Source organism: Balaenoptera ricei, chromosome 11 (assembly GCF_028023285.1).
Source record: "Balaenoptera ricei isolate mBalRic1 chromosome 11, mBalRic1.hap2, whole genome shotgun sequence".
NCBI lineage: Eukaryota > Metazoa > Chordata > Mammalia > Artiodactyla > Balaenopteridae > Balaenoptera > Balaenoptera ricei.
The window spans coordinates 40,730,321-40,746,821 of NC_082649.1; the positions used below are offsets into that span (position 1 = coordinate 40,730,321).

Sequence of the window (16,501 nt, forward strand, 5' to 3'; positions counted from 1 at the left end):
CACCACAACAGTGGGCTAGGGTAGATTCACCATCCCTGTTTACAGATGAGGACGTGGAGGCACAGAGAGGTGAAGTGACTTGTCTAAGGTCACACAGCCAGTAGGAGGCACGGCTGGACTACTTGAACCTACTCTGTCTAACTCAGGAGCCCCTCCCAAGCCCACACCACTCCCTGCAGCTCTGGGGCACCTCTCCCGCTGGGCCTTCCTTGGTAGGCGCCCACCCCTTCTCCAGCAGCTCCTCAAGGGCAGGAGCTGCGCCCTCCACCCCAGATCCCTTGGGTCTGGTGCAGAGAGGCCTGTGGCCTGTCTTCCAATGGTGACCCAGCAGGCTGGGGGTTCTGAGAAGCAGACCTTGAGGCTGGCAGTGAGCGCCCTGAGGTCTGAGACCAGACCTTGCTCCAGGCCACCCTGCACACTTGAGCCAAAGCCACCGCCGCTGAGGAACAGCTCACACGGTGGGCTGGGTCTCCACCCCCAGCAGGCCAGCGAGAGGCCTTCCCCGCTGCAGGCAGAGGCCCGCACGCCCCGCAGCACCCAGGGGGCCCACGGAGCCATCAGGGGAGGCCGCCCACGCCCCAGGAAGCTGGCAGCTTGAGACATTACCCTCAACAATCCCAGGAGGCCCCTTCCCTCGCCTCCTCAGGGTGTAAAGGTACACAGCCAGGTGGCCGACAGCATGGCGGTTCAGGCCCTTGCTCTGCCTTCCCGTTACTTCCCCTGGCTGCCTGCCAGCACGCTGCTCCCAGTGTGGTCCCTGCCATCCTGCTACCAGACCCTCCCACCTCCAGGCACTGGGGCCCAGCCCCCCTCTCGGCACCCTCCCCCCGTCTCTCCAGGCCACCCCACCTGCCTCTGATTTCTCCCTTTTTAGGAGGCTCCTCTCAGTACAGATTATGAAAAGGAGCCTCTGAGATGATCTCCTCTGAGGCCCAGAGAGGGCGAGGGACCTGCCCAGGGTCACAAAGCAGGCTGGCCCACACCAGCGTATGGTCCTGAGACCCAGCTCTGCCCCTGATGGTGTCAACATGGGATACACCCCCTCCTTCTCTGGGCTTCTGAATGAGGCGAGGGTGGGGAGGGGAGCTCTGAAGTCCCTCCAGTTCAGACCACCAGGCTTCTTAGAGGCTCAGGCAACCCTGGGGCTCTATCTGTGCTGTGTCATGTCTGAGCTACAAACAGCCCCAATGACTGCTGGGTCCTGGGTGCTAGTGTGTGTGTGTGTGTGTGTGTGTGTGTGTGTGTGTGTTTGTGTGTGTGTTTGTGTAGATGGAGTGGAGTGGGGCTACTATGGGGAATTGTGTTATGGGTACAGAAGTGTGTGTGTACAGAATGTGTGTGTGCCTTTTTGTGCACATTGAGCAGTGGATGGGCAGTGTGTGTGTGTGTGTGTGTGTGTGTGCGCAGATTGAGTGGGGATGGACAGGTGTGTGCACTGAGGGTTCATGGCTGCTAGGGTGTATTTGGGTGTGCAGATTAAGTGTGCTTGCTCAGCAGTGTATGTGCAGATGTTTTGAGTGTAGGTGTGTGTGTGCACAGGTGTATGTGTGTGTTCAAATATGTGTGCAGGTGTGTTGAGTGCATCTGTGTGTGTGCACACGTGTGTGTACCCAGGTACATGAAGGGGTGTGTGTGTGTGAGAACCCAGGTGTATCTGAGTCAGGTAGGAGTGTGCGGCTGTGAGTTCAGGTGTGTGTGTGTGAATGCAGGGTTGCATGGGTACATGAGTGTGGATTTGTGAGCATCTGTGCGTGCCCTGGTGTGTGCGCACGCATACTTGCAACCCCGCCTGTCCCCCAGGCTGCAGGTGGCGCCGAGTGAAGCTGTCCCTGTTGCTCTGGTGAGCAGGCGACCGGATCTCCCATGTTGGCCTGGATTTCCAGGGCTCACCTGCGTAGCCGCGTGCCATTACCCTGAGCTGACTGGGGCATCGTCTCTCCACCGGTTGGGGTTACTGCTCAGCCAGGCTGGGGCGGGCCGTGGCCTCAGAGGCTGGCCAGGTTGTGGGGAAGGTCATTTGTCTGGTTTGTTAGACTGAGGATCTCAGGACCCACCAGAGTCAGCCTGGGCAGAAACACGAAGCAGGCGGACTCCTCTGTGCCCCCCACCGGACCGAGCACAAGACAGGAACTGCATTGTCCACCTCCACAGCAGCTCCTTTCTTTGCCTTTGGCCCCACCCCAGGTGACCTCTGTCCTCCCCCATCAAACCCAGCTCTGACAACCTCCTTCACTCTGGGGAGCAGTGACTCGTGAGGCTAAGGCAGGATTCCTTGCAGAGGACGGAGTGTAGCAAGGGCCTGACCAAAGTCAAAGAGGGGAGCAGGAGGGGTGGCAGTTCAGGCTGGAGGATGGGTGGTTAGGAGAGAAGGTGAAATCACATCCTGGAAGAAGAGAGAAGGTAAAATCACATCCTGGAAGCCGCCTCTTACTCTGCATCCGTTTGAGACCTGCATCCGTGCCTGGGCCCCATCCCTGCAGGCTAGAGGTTCCAGAGGACCGCTGCTTCTCTGACAAGGTTAACACGCTACCACCTCCTGGTGATGACATGCACCTTCACCCCGGGGGGCCCCAGAACAATGCTGAAGCCAGTGGTGGGGTGAGAACTCCAGACCCTGGGGCAAGGAGAGGGGCTGGGGGTGCACAGCCCCACTTCTGTGCACAGGGCCAGCCGCCCCCAGCCTGGGCATGGCTAGAGGAGCCCCCAGGGCCCATGCTGGCGGGGAGGGGCCCCAGCAGACGGGGGCAGCTTTGTCCAAGTTTGATCTCTTTACACCCCTCCTTGTATTTTGTGTGCAGAAATGCTCCTAGGCCGAAAAGCAGATTAGAACAGAACACCGAGGCCTGTGCTCGGGGCTGGCTCCATAGTTTTCAGGGACAGGAGCAAAATGAAAACGAGGGCCCCTTGTTCAAAAATTATTCAGGATTCAAGGTGGCGGCCGCAAGGTGTTAAACCGAGTGTGCATGCCCATGGAGCGAACTCTGCCTGTATTAGTGGAGGGGGCTCAGCATCCCTCAGTGGGTCAGGGCAGAGTGGAATCTGGAACCCAGCCCCCTGACCCCCATACAGGGCTGTGTCCACTGCAGGCCTCACTGTGCCCAGAGAGGGTACTTGACCCCTGTCCCACCATCCCCATATTGGCCCAACTATACCTCCTTCCCATCAACAAGTTGGGGGCAAAAGACCTAAGATGGATATCTGCCCTGGAAATACACCCTTATACCCAAGAACTCCCAGTGCAAAAGGAGAGACACCCCTGCCCTCAGGAAACCCCCAGTCTAATGAGGGAGACACACCTTGTCCCCACGGGACCCCCAGTCAATAGTGAAGACCCAGGTAACAAGCCCGTTCTTGCTTAGCCCAGATTTCCACTGTCTTCTCCAAGGGTCTGTTATGATATTCTGGAGACTGTCCCCCTTCACTCCTTCCGCCCTGGCCCCGAGTGCCATCCAGGGGGTGGGAGAGGTGGCCAGCACCCTCCTACTGGCTTGTCATGACCTCTCCCGGTCCACATGCTGGGCGGCAGCACTGTGCCTGTCGGTGAGAGTGTGGGTTGCGTGTGAGGACAGAGGGTTGTGTGCTCACTACGGAACAAGCTCTCATTTCCCCAGGCCTGTGACATTTTCTGAATGGTGGCAAATGAAACAGCCTCTCTACACTCCCAGCCTCCTTCCCCCCCACCCACCTCTGGTGCCCTGTAAGTTTCATGTGGCCTCACAGTCTGCACTTGGGTAGCCTCATGGTTTGGGTGAGGTAGGTGCTATTATCCCATTGCACTGTTGAGAAAACTGAGGGCCGGAGAGGGGATGAGACTTCCTCAGGGTCACACACCTCTCTCCTCTCGGGCCCTAGAGCTTCTCCAGCCCCTCTCCCAAAGGAGACCCGGGGAAGGGTGGCTGGGATGAAGGCCTTCAGATCCAGGTCATGAGGTATTTACGAGAGGGGCGAGAGATGGGGAGGAATGTGAGAATGGGAGGACCTGGCCCCTCCTTTCGGGAGACTTCCAGATGAGCTCAGGGCTCCTGTGACCTCAGGAGGCAAGTCCAGACCTCGGTCCCCCACTGCTGGGCTGGGTACAAGGAGTGAAGGCTATCATGGGGGATTGGCTAGAGCTGAGATTCAGGGAGAGCTTCCTGGAGGAGGTGGTACATTAGCCAGGCCCCAGGGGAGGGGCCCAGGCCCGGAAACGGCAGATCTGGGCGCAGAGCATTTCCTGCTTTCCCATACCCAGACCTGGGGGCCACAGCCTGGGCTTCCCCTGGCCCCACCCTGGCTGAGGGGGCCAGAGGGGCAGCTGAGGCCTGGAGGACCCGGAGGGAGGGAGGAGGTGGGGAGGGGATCCCAGGCGGGGGTGGTGGGAATTGTCGGGCCCTGCCTGGAAGGCCCCACTATTGAAGAATGGATTACCCGACACCCAGATTAATGGACTTTCATTTTGCTAAACATCTGTCACCGTTAGTGCTGGTGAGTGAGCGTGAAATGAGCTTTGACTGGGCTGCCATCAGTGGATCATGATCAGGCCACGGCTCCTGTGCCAGCGGCCTGCTCTGCACAGGGTGGCATGTGGGGGGACAGTCACTGAATGGGGGGCGCGGTTGAGGGGCTGTGCCATGGCCACTGGGAGTTACTACAAGGCACCGACAGATGTTCATCTCACTCCCAGCCCTGTGCAGGGGGCGCTGCCCCCAAGGAGGGTCAGCTGTCCCCTGAGGGCCCCTCCCTAGGGGCCTCTACCAAATAGCACATAACAGTGGTGAACACTTTTGTGCACTGACCATGTGCCAAATATTATTTTACATGTTTTTGCCATTTATTAAGTCATTTCAAACTCACAACAGCCCTACGAGGAAAGGGCTATAATTATCATGCCCATATTATACCCGAGGAAACTGAGGCCCAAGGATGTGACTTGCCCCAGATCACACAGTGACAGTGGTGAGCCCTGCTGAATCCAGGGATTCTGGTCTAAAGTCCCAGCTCTATACCACAACTCCCTTCTGCCCGAAGCCAGCGGGACACAGGGCAGTCCCTGGGTTTGTCCCCCACTGTGTCTGTCTAGGGCGTGGGCTTCAGACACGGCCCCCGAGAGGCCGGGGCGGAGCCCGCCCTGACACCGCCCCCGGCCTGCCCCCAGCTGTACATTCAGACGACGACGCTGACGGTCTCGGTGAGTCTGAGCGCCTCGGTATCCCTGGGGATGCTCTACATGCCCAAGGTCTACGTCATCCTCTTCCACCCGGAGCAGAACGTGCCCAAGCGCAAGCGCAGCCTCAAAGCCGTCGTCACCGCCGCCACCATGTCCAACAAGTTCACGCAGAAGGGCAGCCTCCGGCCCAACGGCGAGGCCAAGTCCGAGCTCTGCGAGAACCTGGAAGCTCCAGGTGAGTGCCTGGCCCCGCCCCTCTCCCTCTGGGCCCGCCCAGGCCCCGCCCCCTTCCTGGAGAAGGTCAGGCCCCCCCCCCCCAAGTCTGGTCCAATGAGGGCACTGGGAGAGCCCTGAGGCCGCAGGTGAGCCGACCCCACCCAGAAGAGAGGCTTGAGGCTCTAGCTTAGCCCCCTCTACCCGACTCTGACCAGGTAATGTGGTCTGTCCAGGTCCCGCTCCACACGCCCCCTGCTCCGCTCTAGCCTCTCCTTTCCAGGGATCCCTGCCTACCTAGGGAGAGGCGGGGTGAGGCGGGGTGGGGCGGGGTGGGGTGGGGGGGTGTTGGGGGGGCCTCGGTTCAGGCAGAGTGACCTGAGACTTCGGGATTCCTCTGCCCTGGAGTCCACATCTGGGCCTGTGCCCTTTCAGCCTCCCTGGGGAAGGGATTGTCTGGAGGGCCACTGCTCTGGGGCCCTTTGGTAACCTGGGAGCTGTGGCCCTGGTGCCAGAACAGTTGAAATCCCTCGGCTTGGCTTTGCCCAGCCGCCCCCTGGCAGGGCCCTGAGAGATGGGGACTCAGGATACGGGCCCTGGGATGGGTAAGTGAGGGCTGGGGCGGGGAGGAGGGCCCGCAGAGCCGTAGTTCTCAGGGAGGTGTCCAAGGAGACCTCAACTGTAGAGGGTTGTGCTTTGAGAGGGTTGGGGGAGGATGTGGGACCCTTAGCATCTGAGGGGCAGACCCAAAGCCTGGGCAGGACTTGGTCCCTCAGTGGTTGAGGGATGTGTACAGGAGGGAGCAGGGCCACCATCTTTGCCTACTTCCCTGTGCCCCCTGGAGCTGGCCCTCGGTGTGACGAGAAGGGACAGAGAGGAGAGAGGGGCAGGGCATGTGAGGGACAGGTTAGGCCTTGGGGGACCAGTAACAGTGGTGACCATTTCTTGAACCCCAACTGTGGGCCACACCTGCCAGGAACCAGTTTTCATTTTCACAGCCACCTTGAAAGCAGTGATTTTTAGTTACTTGCTGCTACAGGTGAGGAAAGGGAGGCTCAGAAAGGCAAGGGACTCACCCAGGCCACACAGCAGCACGTGGTATCCCCGCTGCCTCTGAGCAGAGACCGAGGCCTCCGGCCTGTGGGCTGGGCCTCCAGGGGCCTCGCTTCTGGTTGCTCCCGGGCGGACAGGGTTGAGGGGTTGCTGTGGTCACCCCTGCCCCACTGCACACCTGACTCCCTCCCTGGACACCCTATAAGTGTCCAAATGGTTAACATGGCAGCTCCTCCTGCCTCCCTGCTCTCTGAGAGTCTTGGGGGGCTTCCGTTGGTGGGGGAGGAGGAGGAGAGCCCCTCTCCCCAGGAGAGTTTCAGATCCTGGTGGCACCTGGGGTTAGCACTCTGCTTTCTCCCTCTAGTACTGGGAGAAAGGCCAGAAGTGGACATTGTTGGTGGCAGCAGGAGGGACATTGGTGAGCGTAGGCTCCAGAGAGGAGCCCCTTTGTCACCCACCAAGAGATCAGGAGAAACAGGAGACCTCCCCTCGCAGGTGTGTTGGGACTGGGACAGCCCCTCTTACAGGCTCCCCACGCTGGGGCTCTGGGTGAAGCATCTTCCATTCTCAACATCATTCCCACGTGTAGAAGGAATATCAGCCATGGAAAGGAGGAAAGTAGCTTCCCACATCCAAACAGGATTTTTCACTTCCCAGAGCTCTCTCCCCTGTGAGTGATCTTCACAGCAGTCCTGTGAGGCCCGGATTGGGCTGGATCCCCAGCTGAGGCCCAGAGAGGGTGAGTGACTCTCCTGAAGTCACATAGCAAGGTGGTGACTGGCTGGCCCCACCCAGTGTCTTTCCCTTGACCCTGACTTCATATGGCCTCCCTCTCTCTCTCTGCTGAGCAGTGTACCTGGCTTCCAGCACCACCCCCCCTTTTGATGGACACCCCTGATGACTCTGTTGGCCACACCCTCCACCAGATGACATCTGGTTCTCTCCAGTCCTGCTCTTTCTCCCAGAGCACCAGCTTCCCTGTACCTACAGCCTGGGATATTCCCTTCAGATGCCAGGTGGGCCCTCTACTTGCGATGGGAAGGGGCAGTGTCTTTGTGGGCCTCCCCACCTTTGGCCTTTCTTGTCGACGCAGATGTGCAGAAACCCCCACTGCCGCCCCTAACCAGGCCCTCCTATCCTAAGCACGGACCCCTCGCCACTCCCTGCCCCAGGCTCCTGACTTAGTTTTCCTCCTTCCCACGGACACTCGCCCTTGCTGGGTCCCATCCCTCCAGGCCCTACTCTGCTCCAGGGCTCTTGAGACTGAGTGGGGCATCAGCCCTCTGGAGACCATGGGTATCTAACAGGAGATAGCACCCTGATCCCAGAGGGCGGCCCTCATGGTGCTGTGACAGGCCAGAGGGGACCACAGGAACAGGGCTGTCACAGAGCGCTGATGTCACCTCATTGACACTGTTGCCTCTGCCTCTGCTCCGGCTGGTCACCTGGGGACAGGGGACAAGGAGGGGTGTGCAGGCATGGCGAGGGGAGACCCAGCCTTCCCAGCCCCTGCTTCCTGTGAGGGAAGGGTGAGAGCTGCCCCTCCCCATGGCCCCCTGCACTGAGGACCAGAGGCCAGTGCCCCTTGCCCCCACCGTCTCAGCTTGGTGACAACAGGGGCCGTGGAGGCACTGGGCAGGAACTGGGTGATTAATTCTGGGAACAGCCAGATGGAGGGGGTGTGAGCGGGAGGAGTGGGGAGGTGTCACTCCCGTGGAGCAGAGACATTTTTCACTCTGTCACTGGCAGGCCACGTATCTTTAAACAAACAACAGAATAAATAATTCAGGGACGCGATTGCAGGCAGATTAGGCAAGGAAACATGGGGCCGACAAATGGGGGATGACAGCTCTGCCTGCCGCTGCCCAGCTAATTGTTATCTGAGGTGGTGGGGACTGAAAGCCAGCAGCCAGGGCCTGTCGTCGGCGAGGGATGGGTCGGGGCCCTCTGCCCACACCCTCCCCCCTCCCCCCCATGCTGAGGCTGCCCCTGGAGTGTCGCTGTCCCCATCCTGTCCTCATCACTGTGGTTATTCAGCCCTGCCCCTTCGCCTACCATTTTGCAGGGTTTGGAGAGTATTTCTATCCATGCCGTGGCTGAAAGCAGCTAAGGGTTTATGATCATCCCATCTAACATGAGGGAGTTGAGGCTCCGAGAGGTTCAGTTTGTTAGAAAGGACGCGTGGCAGGTGCTGAGATCCCCTACACCAGTGAGGGCAGGGCTGGACCTCAAATGTCCTGACTCTTGGCCAGAACTCTTCCTTTTGAGCCTCACAGCTCCTGGGGGCCCCGGGCACAATCATTGCTCCCATTTTCCAGACGGTCAGACTGAGGCTCTGCTGAAGGACTCTGGGGCTCCTAGCTTATAGCTGAGGGCCGAATGTGCTTCTAGGTTCTGAAACCTACAGATTGGGTTTTCTAGAGGAGGCAGCTCTGGTGTTTCAGGGAGAAGAGGGGCCCAGCTGTCCCTCACCTCCCCGCCACTTTCTCTCGTCCCTACTGCTCTCGGTGCTGCTACGGCCACCCTCAGGCTCCTGTTTCCCTGCAGTCAGTGGAGATTTTGCTGCTGCTGCTGCTGCTGAGGTTTTCCTTCACCTCTGAGCCAGGAGCTGCTGACAGGTTTACAGGTTTAGAAACTCAATAATTATCAGTTCACCCAAGGGGTGATGGAGCCCTGGGGAATTGATTCTCACCAGCTTTGGCCTGCGGGCTCGTGATTCACAGAGCCAGCTGCCGGCTCTTTTTCTGGTGGTGGGGGAGAGAGTGGGGTGGAGAGGTGGGGGTGGCCAAAGCCCCACAGGAAAAGAAGTCTAGGCAAAAAGGGCTACTCCTCTCCTGCTACTGGCAGGGAGACCACAGCCTCGCAGGGCAGGGGAGGAGCTGCTTGAAGTCACAGAGGGAGGCTGAGGCCCTGGTCTCCAGAGGCTGATCTGCGCTGGCCTCCCACCTTCCACCTCCTTTTCAGCACCTTGTGCCACCCCCAGGTCCCAGCCTCCTGTCGCTCAGCTCTCTTCCCCTGGTGCCTCCCAGCCCAGGCCCCTCCTTAATGATGCCCGGTCTGTGCTTCTTCTCCCCTCTTGGTCCTCCAGCATCCTGGAGGGACCTGGGCCATTTTAGAAATGAAGGTGGGCATTCTTCACAAACTGTAAGGCGCTGTGCTGTGTTCTTAATGTTGTCTTGTGTGTCGTGGGCACCATTTCCTTCCAGTAGCACCTAAAACATGAAACTTCCCTGCCCAGTGATTGTTCATCTTCCGCTTGAATATTTCTGCTGACAGGGAACATTTCAGCTCACCTACCGCACAAAGTGACCCACTTCGCTCTCAGCTCAGGCCAGGAGAGAGTTCTTCCTTTAGCTCAGCTGCACTCTGACCCTCATGCCTCCGCACTGGTCCCATGGTGTCCCCTCTGCTCACCCCACCCCGGCAATTTTGCTTCTTCCCACACTCGGGGGAACCCCTGAGAGGGTGACACAGTAGTCCTGCCTGTATGAGTGGGCTTCTAGTTACGCTGCTGTGACAAAGAGGCCCCAGGACAGAGTGGCTCAAATCAGACAGATGTTTGTTTTTCTCTGATATCGTAGTGCATGGGGGATGGGCAGGTGCAGGGACCCGGGTTCCTTCCATTTTGTCGTTTCATCAGCTCCGAGAGGGTTGTCCTCATCCTCATGGCCGAGGCTGGTTGACCTCAAATGTCTGTTCTGGCCCTGGAAGGGAAAAGAGAGGAAGTACAGGGGAAGCAGTCTATTTTAATCAGATGACATGGAAGCTGCACACTTGTCACATGGAAGCCCTTGACACTTGTCATTAGCAGGAATGTAGTCACACAGGGCCACTTGGGGCTGCAAGGGAGTCTGGGAAATGTGGTCCTTAACTTGGCAGTGAAAAATGGGGAGAGAGGGTTGGGGGTGGTCAGCGTGCAGCCCACCACACTGCTCCCCTCCATGTCACCTTCTCCAGGCAGACACCCCTGGCTGCGCCTGGCAGATGTACCCTCTTTTCTGAGCTGTCAGGATCCTCACGGAGTCAAGGCAGTTTTATGACCAAGGGCACCAGGGCTTTCCCCCATCTAGTCTTCTCTCTCAGCGCCAGCAGACCAGCCTCAATTACTCTCACTGAGCTGTTCCCAGGCCACAGAGGGAGACCCTGAACCCTGGCAGGACAGGACAAAAACCAGGACCTGGCTGGGCTCCTCACCCCTCTGGCCTCAGCTCCTCATTTGTCAAATGGGGGTGCTGCTTATCTGGCCTCCTTGCGAGGCTGCCGTGAGGCGTGAACCCCGGCGGGGTGGAGGTGGGGGCACTCGTGCTGTCCAGGGGAGCTGACGTTGTCACCTGGCTGTGGCGGGGAGAGGAGACACCCAGAGAGGCAACGCTGGTCCCAGTGGGGGTGAGCAGGGGCCAGAGTGTTGGGTGCAGATAAGAGGGGCTCAAGGCTGAGGCGAGTCAGGACACCCGGAAATGGAAAGCGTGGCTGCACCGAGGCCTGAGGGGCCCTGGAGGACTTCCGTTTCCCGTGGGCATGCGGAGAGGGCCGAATCAGTCATATGCCTCAGTTTCTAGCCTCGCAAGACCCCTCTCTCCTGGTTCCATTATTTATCTCCTCTGTCCCCATTTTCCACTCACTTCCGCTAGGCTGCCATCTACGTATATTCTTCACACGTGCTCTTCCAGAGTGTGTGTTGAACTTCTGAAAAACTCCCCCTTGATTATACTTGAAGACAGTATATCACAAATAAAAACGATTCTCTTAAAGTGTGGTGGAGCCAGGAGGTGGCAGGGACTCCGTGTGGGGTGTGACACTCACAGAGGGTTGGGGTCGGGAGGCAGTGCTCCTAGAGGGACAAAGTGAAGAGGGAAGGGCCCTCCCGGCCAGCAGCCCAGGTGTGGGTGTGGGTGGGATGAGTCTGGGGGAAGCGGTGCGAGGGGCGGGGTGGGACCCTGCCCCAGGCTGGGGGATGCTCACTTCAGGGGTCCGGACTTGATGCCGTGGGCAGGGCCACACCCCTGCGGAAGGGGCGTTGGAAGAAGACAGCCCCTGACTCCTCCTCCCCCTATCTCTCTCGTTCCAGCGCTGGCCACCAAACAGACCTACGTCGCCTACACCAACCATGCAATCTAGCTAGGCCACCGGAGCTGCACAGGAGGAGGAGAACTGACCCTTGTGGATGGTGCGTCGGGCCAGGCCCCCCACCCCAGGGGGGCCCAGCTGATGTCCTACCTGCCCGTGGGCACCCACGGACGTGGCTTGGTGCTGAAGATAGCACAGCCCCCAGCGGTCACTGCTGGGTTGCCTGGGCAAGCCGGGCTGGTGACAGGAGGAGGATGAGGGGCCGGGGAAGCTTCAGGCCACCCCAAGACCCTGTGTCCTGGACCAAAGCCCCTCCCAGCCCCAAACCACAGGAGGGCCCCCACGCTGGTTTTCTCTCTCCCTCGTCTCTCTCTGTCCTATTGGTGACCTTCTCAGTCTGTCTCCATCCCTGTCCTTATTTTCTCTTCTCTCTTTGTATCGCCTGTTCTCTCTGTGTCTGTCTGCTTTTTCTGTATCTTCTATCTTTCTGTCTCTGCCTTTTCTCTGCCGTCTCCAGCTTTCTCCTGTCTTTTCTCTTGTGCTCCACCCAGGTCTCTCCTCTTGCGCATTTTTGTTTCCTGTCCTCAGCCACCTCCTCACCTTCGTTTACATCCAACCTTTGCTCTCTCTCCCTGCCATCTTTTCCTAATTCACCAAATCTTACATGTCGCAAAAGAGAAAAAAGGAAAAAAAAAAAAATCAAAACACAAAAAAGCCAAAACTAAAACAAATCTCGAGTGTCTTGCAAAGTGCTGCGTCCTCCTGGTGGCCTCTGTGTGTGTCCCCATGGCCCGCAGCTTGCCCGCCTGCCCCCTCCCGTCTGCCATGTGTCCTGCCCGCCTGCCCCTCCTGCTGATGACACGGAGTTCAGTGCCTGGGTGTTTGGTGATGGTTATTGATGACAATGTGTAGCGCATGATTGTTTTTATACCAAGAACATTTCTAATAAAAGTAAACACATGGTTTTGCACCCTGGCTTCACATCCACTGAGGGTCCTGCGGTGGGACCCCTGGCCCAGCCTGAAGCTGGAGAGCCTGGAGTTAGAGGGAAGGAGGAAATGGCTGATAGGGACATAGGGCTTGGGGGCAGTGGAGGCTGCTCCCTGGGCTGGCATCGGGTGGGGTCTTGGAGAGTCCTTGGGCAGGGAGGGGCCAGGACACTGTGGGAGGTTCCAGAAATCAGCCCCTGGTACTCCCCTAAGTAAGGGGGCTGTTCTGTCCCTGTCCTCCGTCCTGCAGCCCCTAAGGAGGGTACCATTTCTGCCCTGCCTCTCCTCTGGCCCACATCCCTCATGCCTGAGCCCCACCCCCCCATCCCATAACTTGAGCTGCTCCTCCCCTTCCAGCCAGGAAACTCTGCTCTTGAGAAATCGCCTTCCCGGGCTCCCAGCATCCACAGCCCTCCCCTCCTGCCTGTCCTGTCTTCAGGTCACAGGTGCTGGGCTGACATGTGACTGTCTTGGTGATGAGTGTGTGGTGCGTGGCCAGGTGGGCCAGGTGCACGGCACAGGTGTGTGTGTGTGTGTGTGTGTGTGTGTGTGTGTGTTTTCCCCCATTCCTGTGCGTGTCTGTTTTATCTGTGTGTGGGGGTGCTCCTGCACTTCCATATTCAAGCTTGTTTGTCTTGTGGGAGTGTCTGTCTGTCTGTTTAGGCGCACGTGGGTGTGAGTCCACATCACACCCATGTCGTGAGGATGCCTGTCCTGGGCAAGTGTGAGAGTGCGTTCACAGCAGCTGGCTTCCGTGGCAGATGGGGAGATAGGGAGCGCGAGCCGCTCAGGGGCTGGGCCCTGCCAGGGGTAAATTATAGAGCCAGTAACACAATGAGCCCACAGGCAGCAGCTAGAGCCCGGGCTGCCTGTGCCGCCCCTTCCTGCCGCACCCCCAGGCCTGTACCCCCTTCCACCTCCTCCGCTACCTGACGGGGGGCGGGGCTTGGAGGGACCCGGTGGGGCAGGAGGGGACTAGGTGTGGGCGTGTGTGAGAGGTGAGGCTGGGGCATTCAATCATGCCACGTGTTAGTGCCCCTCTGTCAGCCCATCTACTCCTGGGGGGCGGGCTGCACTTGGGAGTCCGTTCTCCCCGAGGGTCTGTGTGAGACTGCGTGTGTGTGCAGTGCCTACTGTATGCTCAGTAAATATGTGTGTAAGGGAAGGGGCGGGGAAGGAGGTCTCACACTGATCATCTTGCTTTCGAAGAATGGTCCCTGAGACTGCCACCCGGCATAGATTCTACCCAGTGCCCCAGGATAATCAGGCAAAACTAGGGTGTCAGTCCAAGAGCGTCCTCCAGAAGCTTCCAGGGCAGTATATGTGGGGGTGGGGTGGGGAGGAGCTGCATGTAGAAGGGGAGTGGGGCCAGCTCTCTGATAGCACCCCCAGCCTGGGCACCTTGTTCCCTCTCTGGTCCATGTCCCTCTACAGTGATCGCCATGCTGGGGCCCAAGTCTAGACTGAGGGTCTGGCCTAGACTGAGGGTCTGGCCTGGAACTCAAGGGTTTGATGCTCAGCCCAGGACTTTCCCAGGTCCCCCACATCTGTGGAGCCCCCTTTTAGGTTCTAGGGAGAATCACCTTCCTTCCAAGGCGGGTGCTGCCCCATCTGCTCCCCTCCCTTCAAGGCCTCCTAGGGGGAGGAGGAGGCCGAGGGCCAGGCCAGGGTGGGCTCTCGGTGGGGCTTAGGCCCATCGGGCATCCCCGAGGCTTGGCCGAGACCAGCCTGCCTGGGGCTCTGAGAAGGGGCAGGTGGGAGGCGGGGCATCCAGGCGCTGCCCTCAGGAGGCCACCAGTTGGATGGGGGAGAGAGCCCTCAGGGAGCCAAACAGCCTAGAAATGCTGATGGTCCCAAAGAAACATAATTATGGGAACGAGTGAGTTAAGTGGGGAAGACTCGGGTGGGGTGTGAATGCTGAGCCACTGGGTCTGGCACAGAGGAGAGGTGTGCAGGCTCTGTGGTCCAGAGCTGGAGAGGAGGCACCAGTCCCCAGCAGGACTTGTGGAAGTCAGGCCTGCAGCAGCAGTGTGGGACGGAAGACATCCAGGCCCATGAGGCCAGGGCTGGGATTCCACAGGTGGGCCCAGGTGGGGCCTGCCCTGATGCACATGGTGGGGAAGACCTTCCTGGGCTAGTTGGCTGCTCATCTTTGCTCTCCATCCCATATTATTAATTCACCAGGCTCATGGGACACCCAAGAAAGGTGGACAGATATTTGTATCTTCAGGATTTTCTATTTCAATGAGATGGGGGGTTTGCAGTGTCTCTGGCTCCCTGGACCAAGCCGGTGGCCCCCAGAAACCTTTGCTCTGCAAGAGGGGTGATGGGGTCTCCACAGGCTCTGCGCTCACCCCTCCCCTGGGGCCTCAGCCTCCGAGTGAGAGGCCCAGGGGTGAGGTCAGGGGCACACCCCATGGCTGCTCTCCTCAGGGCAGGATGAAAGGATTAGGCTAGTGGAGATTCTAACCTCACCAGAACTTTTAGACTATGCAGATGCTGGGCCCTCCCCAGAAGGACGATCTGAGGCCCTGTGGGTGGGTTGGCACAAGTGTGCTTTACAAGCTCCTCAGGAGATCGGGGGCAGCCCAGTGGGCCAGGTGAATCAACGTTCCAACAACAGAACCTTAAATCAGCATCAGCATCCCTGGGAACTTGTTAGAAAATCAAATTATGGGCTTCCTCCCCACCCCCACCCCAGGTGGGCTGAACTGGGAGCTCTGGGGGTGGGTCCTTAAGCCCATTTTATACGCCCTGCAGGTCACTTCTGTGCAAAACCAAGTTTGAGAACCACTGCCTAAGACTGTGTGTTAAAAGGCCAATGTGTGAGATTGAAATATGTTTGTGGGAGGGCAGGGGGAGGGTGGAGTTCAGGCCTAGGGTTCCTGGGGCCTGGGGGAGTTCCTGGGATGTAGGACTTTCAGTGCTAAAACCAAGAGAGTCCTGGAAAAATCTAGACAAATCTGATAAGACCCCTTTCCTTATTCATTCAACAGATATTAAGTACCTACTATGAGCCAGGCCCCGGGTATGCAGCGGTGAACGAGCCAGGTGTGGTATCAGACCTTGGGGTTTCTGCAGCCAGTAGAGAAGAATGCCATTCAAGAGCTTTTTGAGGCTCAAAACCAGGACCAGGCTACTACCTGCCCTGAGCAGGAGCCCACTGAGCTCCCAGGCTGGCTGGCACACGGGACACCTCTGTGGAACTCCCAGGATCCTGGGCACTCAGCTTCGGAAGCAGTATCTAAGCTTGGATACCTTCCAGCTCAGATGGGCTGGTTCTGAGTTCCAGTGTCCTATGGTCAGTTTCTCCCATCCTGTCTCCTTGGGCCCTAGAGGCGGAGGCAAGGGGGCCAGGGAGCCTGTTAGCACCACGCCAGGTCCCCTGCACCACTTCAGCCTCCAGGCCCAGGGAGGGGTCCTTGGGAGCCCGCAGGAGGAGGCTGAGCTTTTAGGAGGCTGTGGGACCCCTCCCCGGCCAGAGGTCAGACCATGGACCCTTGTTTTTGATGCTCTCACTTTTTTTGACGCTGCTCCCTCCCCCCAGCCTGGGGTTTCCATCCAGCCACTGAACACTGAGGGGAGACTGAGGGGCTCTCCCTGGCACGAGAGCCCCTCTCTACCCCTGTGCCTGCCCTGCCCTGCCCCACTGCCCCACAGGCCTTGGCCCTGGCACTCTGAGCTTCCCAGGGCTTCGGCTTCCCTGCAGACACCCCGGCACTGAGTGGTACACGGTGCCAAAATCTCACTTCAGTTGGCTAAAGCAGCAATTAGCATCTAATGAGGCTTCTTGCTTTATTTTTAGGTAACGGCCAAGGCCCTGCCTGTGTAATTCAGCCCGCCATTGCTCGGCAGATAATTAAAGCATGTCACCGTAATTTGCCTTTTTTTTTTTTTTTTTTATAAAGCCCATAATTAGAGGGAAAAAAGCCAAAAAGAGGAGGGAAAGAAAACAAAGAGAGATGGAGTTGAAGCAGGAAACGGGGCTTGGCTGCCCCAGCCAGGATCCTCTGCTCCATCGGCAGGACCAGGA

General features: G+C 58.6%; 1 protein-coding gene across 3 annotated transcripts in view; it reads left to right on the forward strand.

Annotated features, from left to right (window-relative positions):
* Positions 1 to 12,400, forward strand: part of GRM4 (glutamate metabotropic receptor 4) — a 100,553-nt gene extending 88,153 nt beyond the window's left edge. For all 3 annotated transcript variants that reach the window (XM_059937505.1, XM_059937506.1, XM_059937507.1), the window contains 2 exons: positions 5,135 to 5,381; positions 11,481 to 12,400. In XM_059937505.1, the coding sequence (XP_059793488.1) occupies positions 5,135 to 5,381; positions 11,481 to 11,530 (297 nt within the window). In that variant the 3' untranslated portion in view covers positions 11,531 to 12,400. The remainder of the gene's footprint in view (positions 1 to 5,134; positions 5,382 to 11,480) is intronic.
* Positions 12,401 to 16,501: the final 4,101 nt, after the last annotated feature.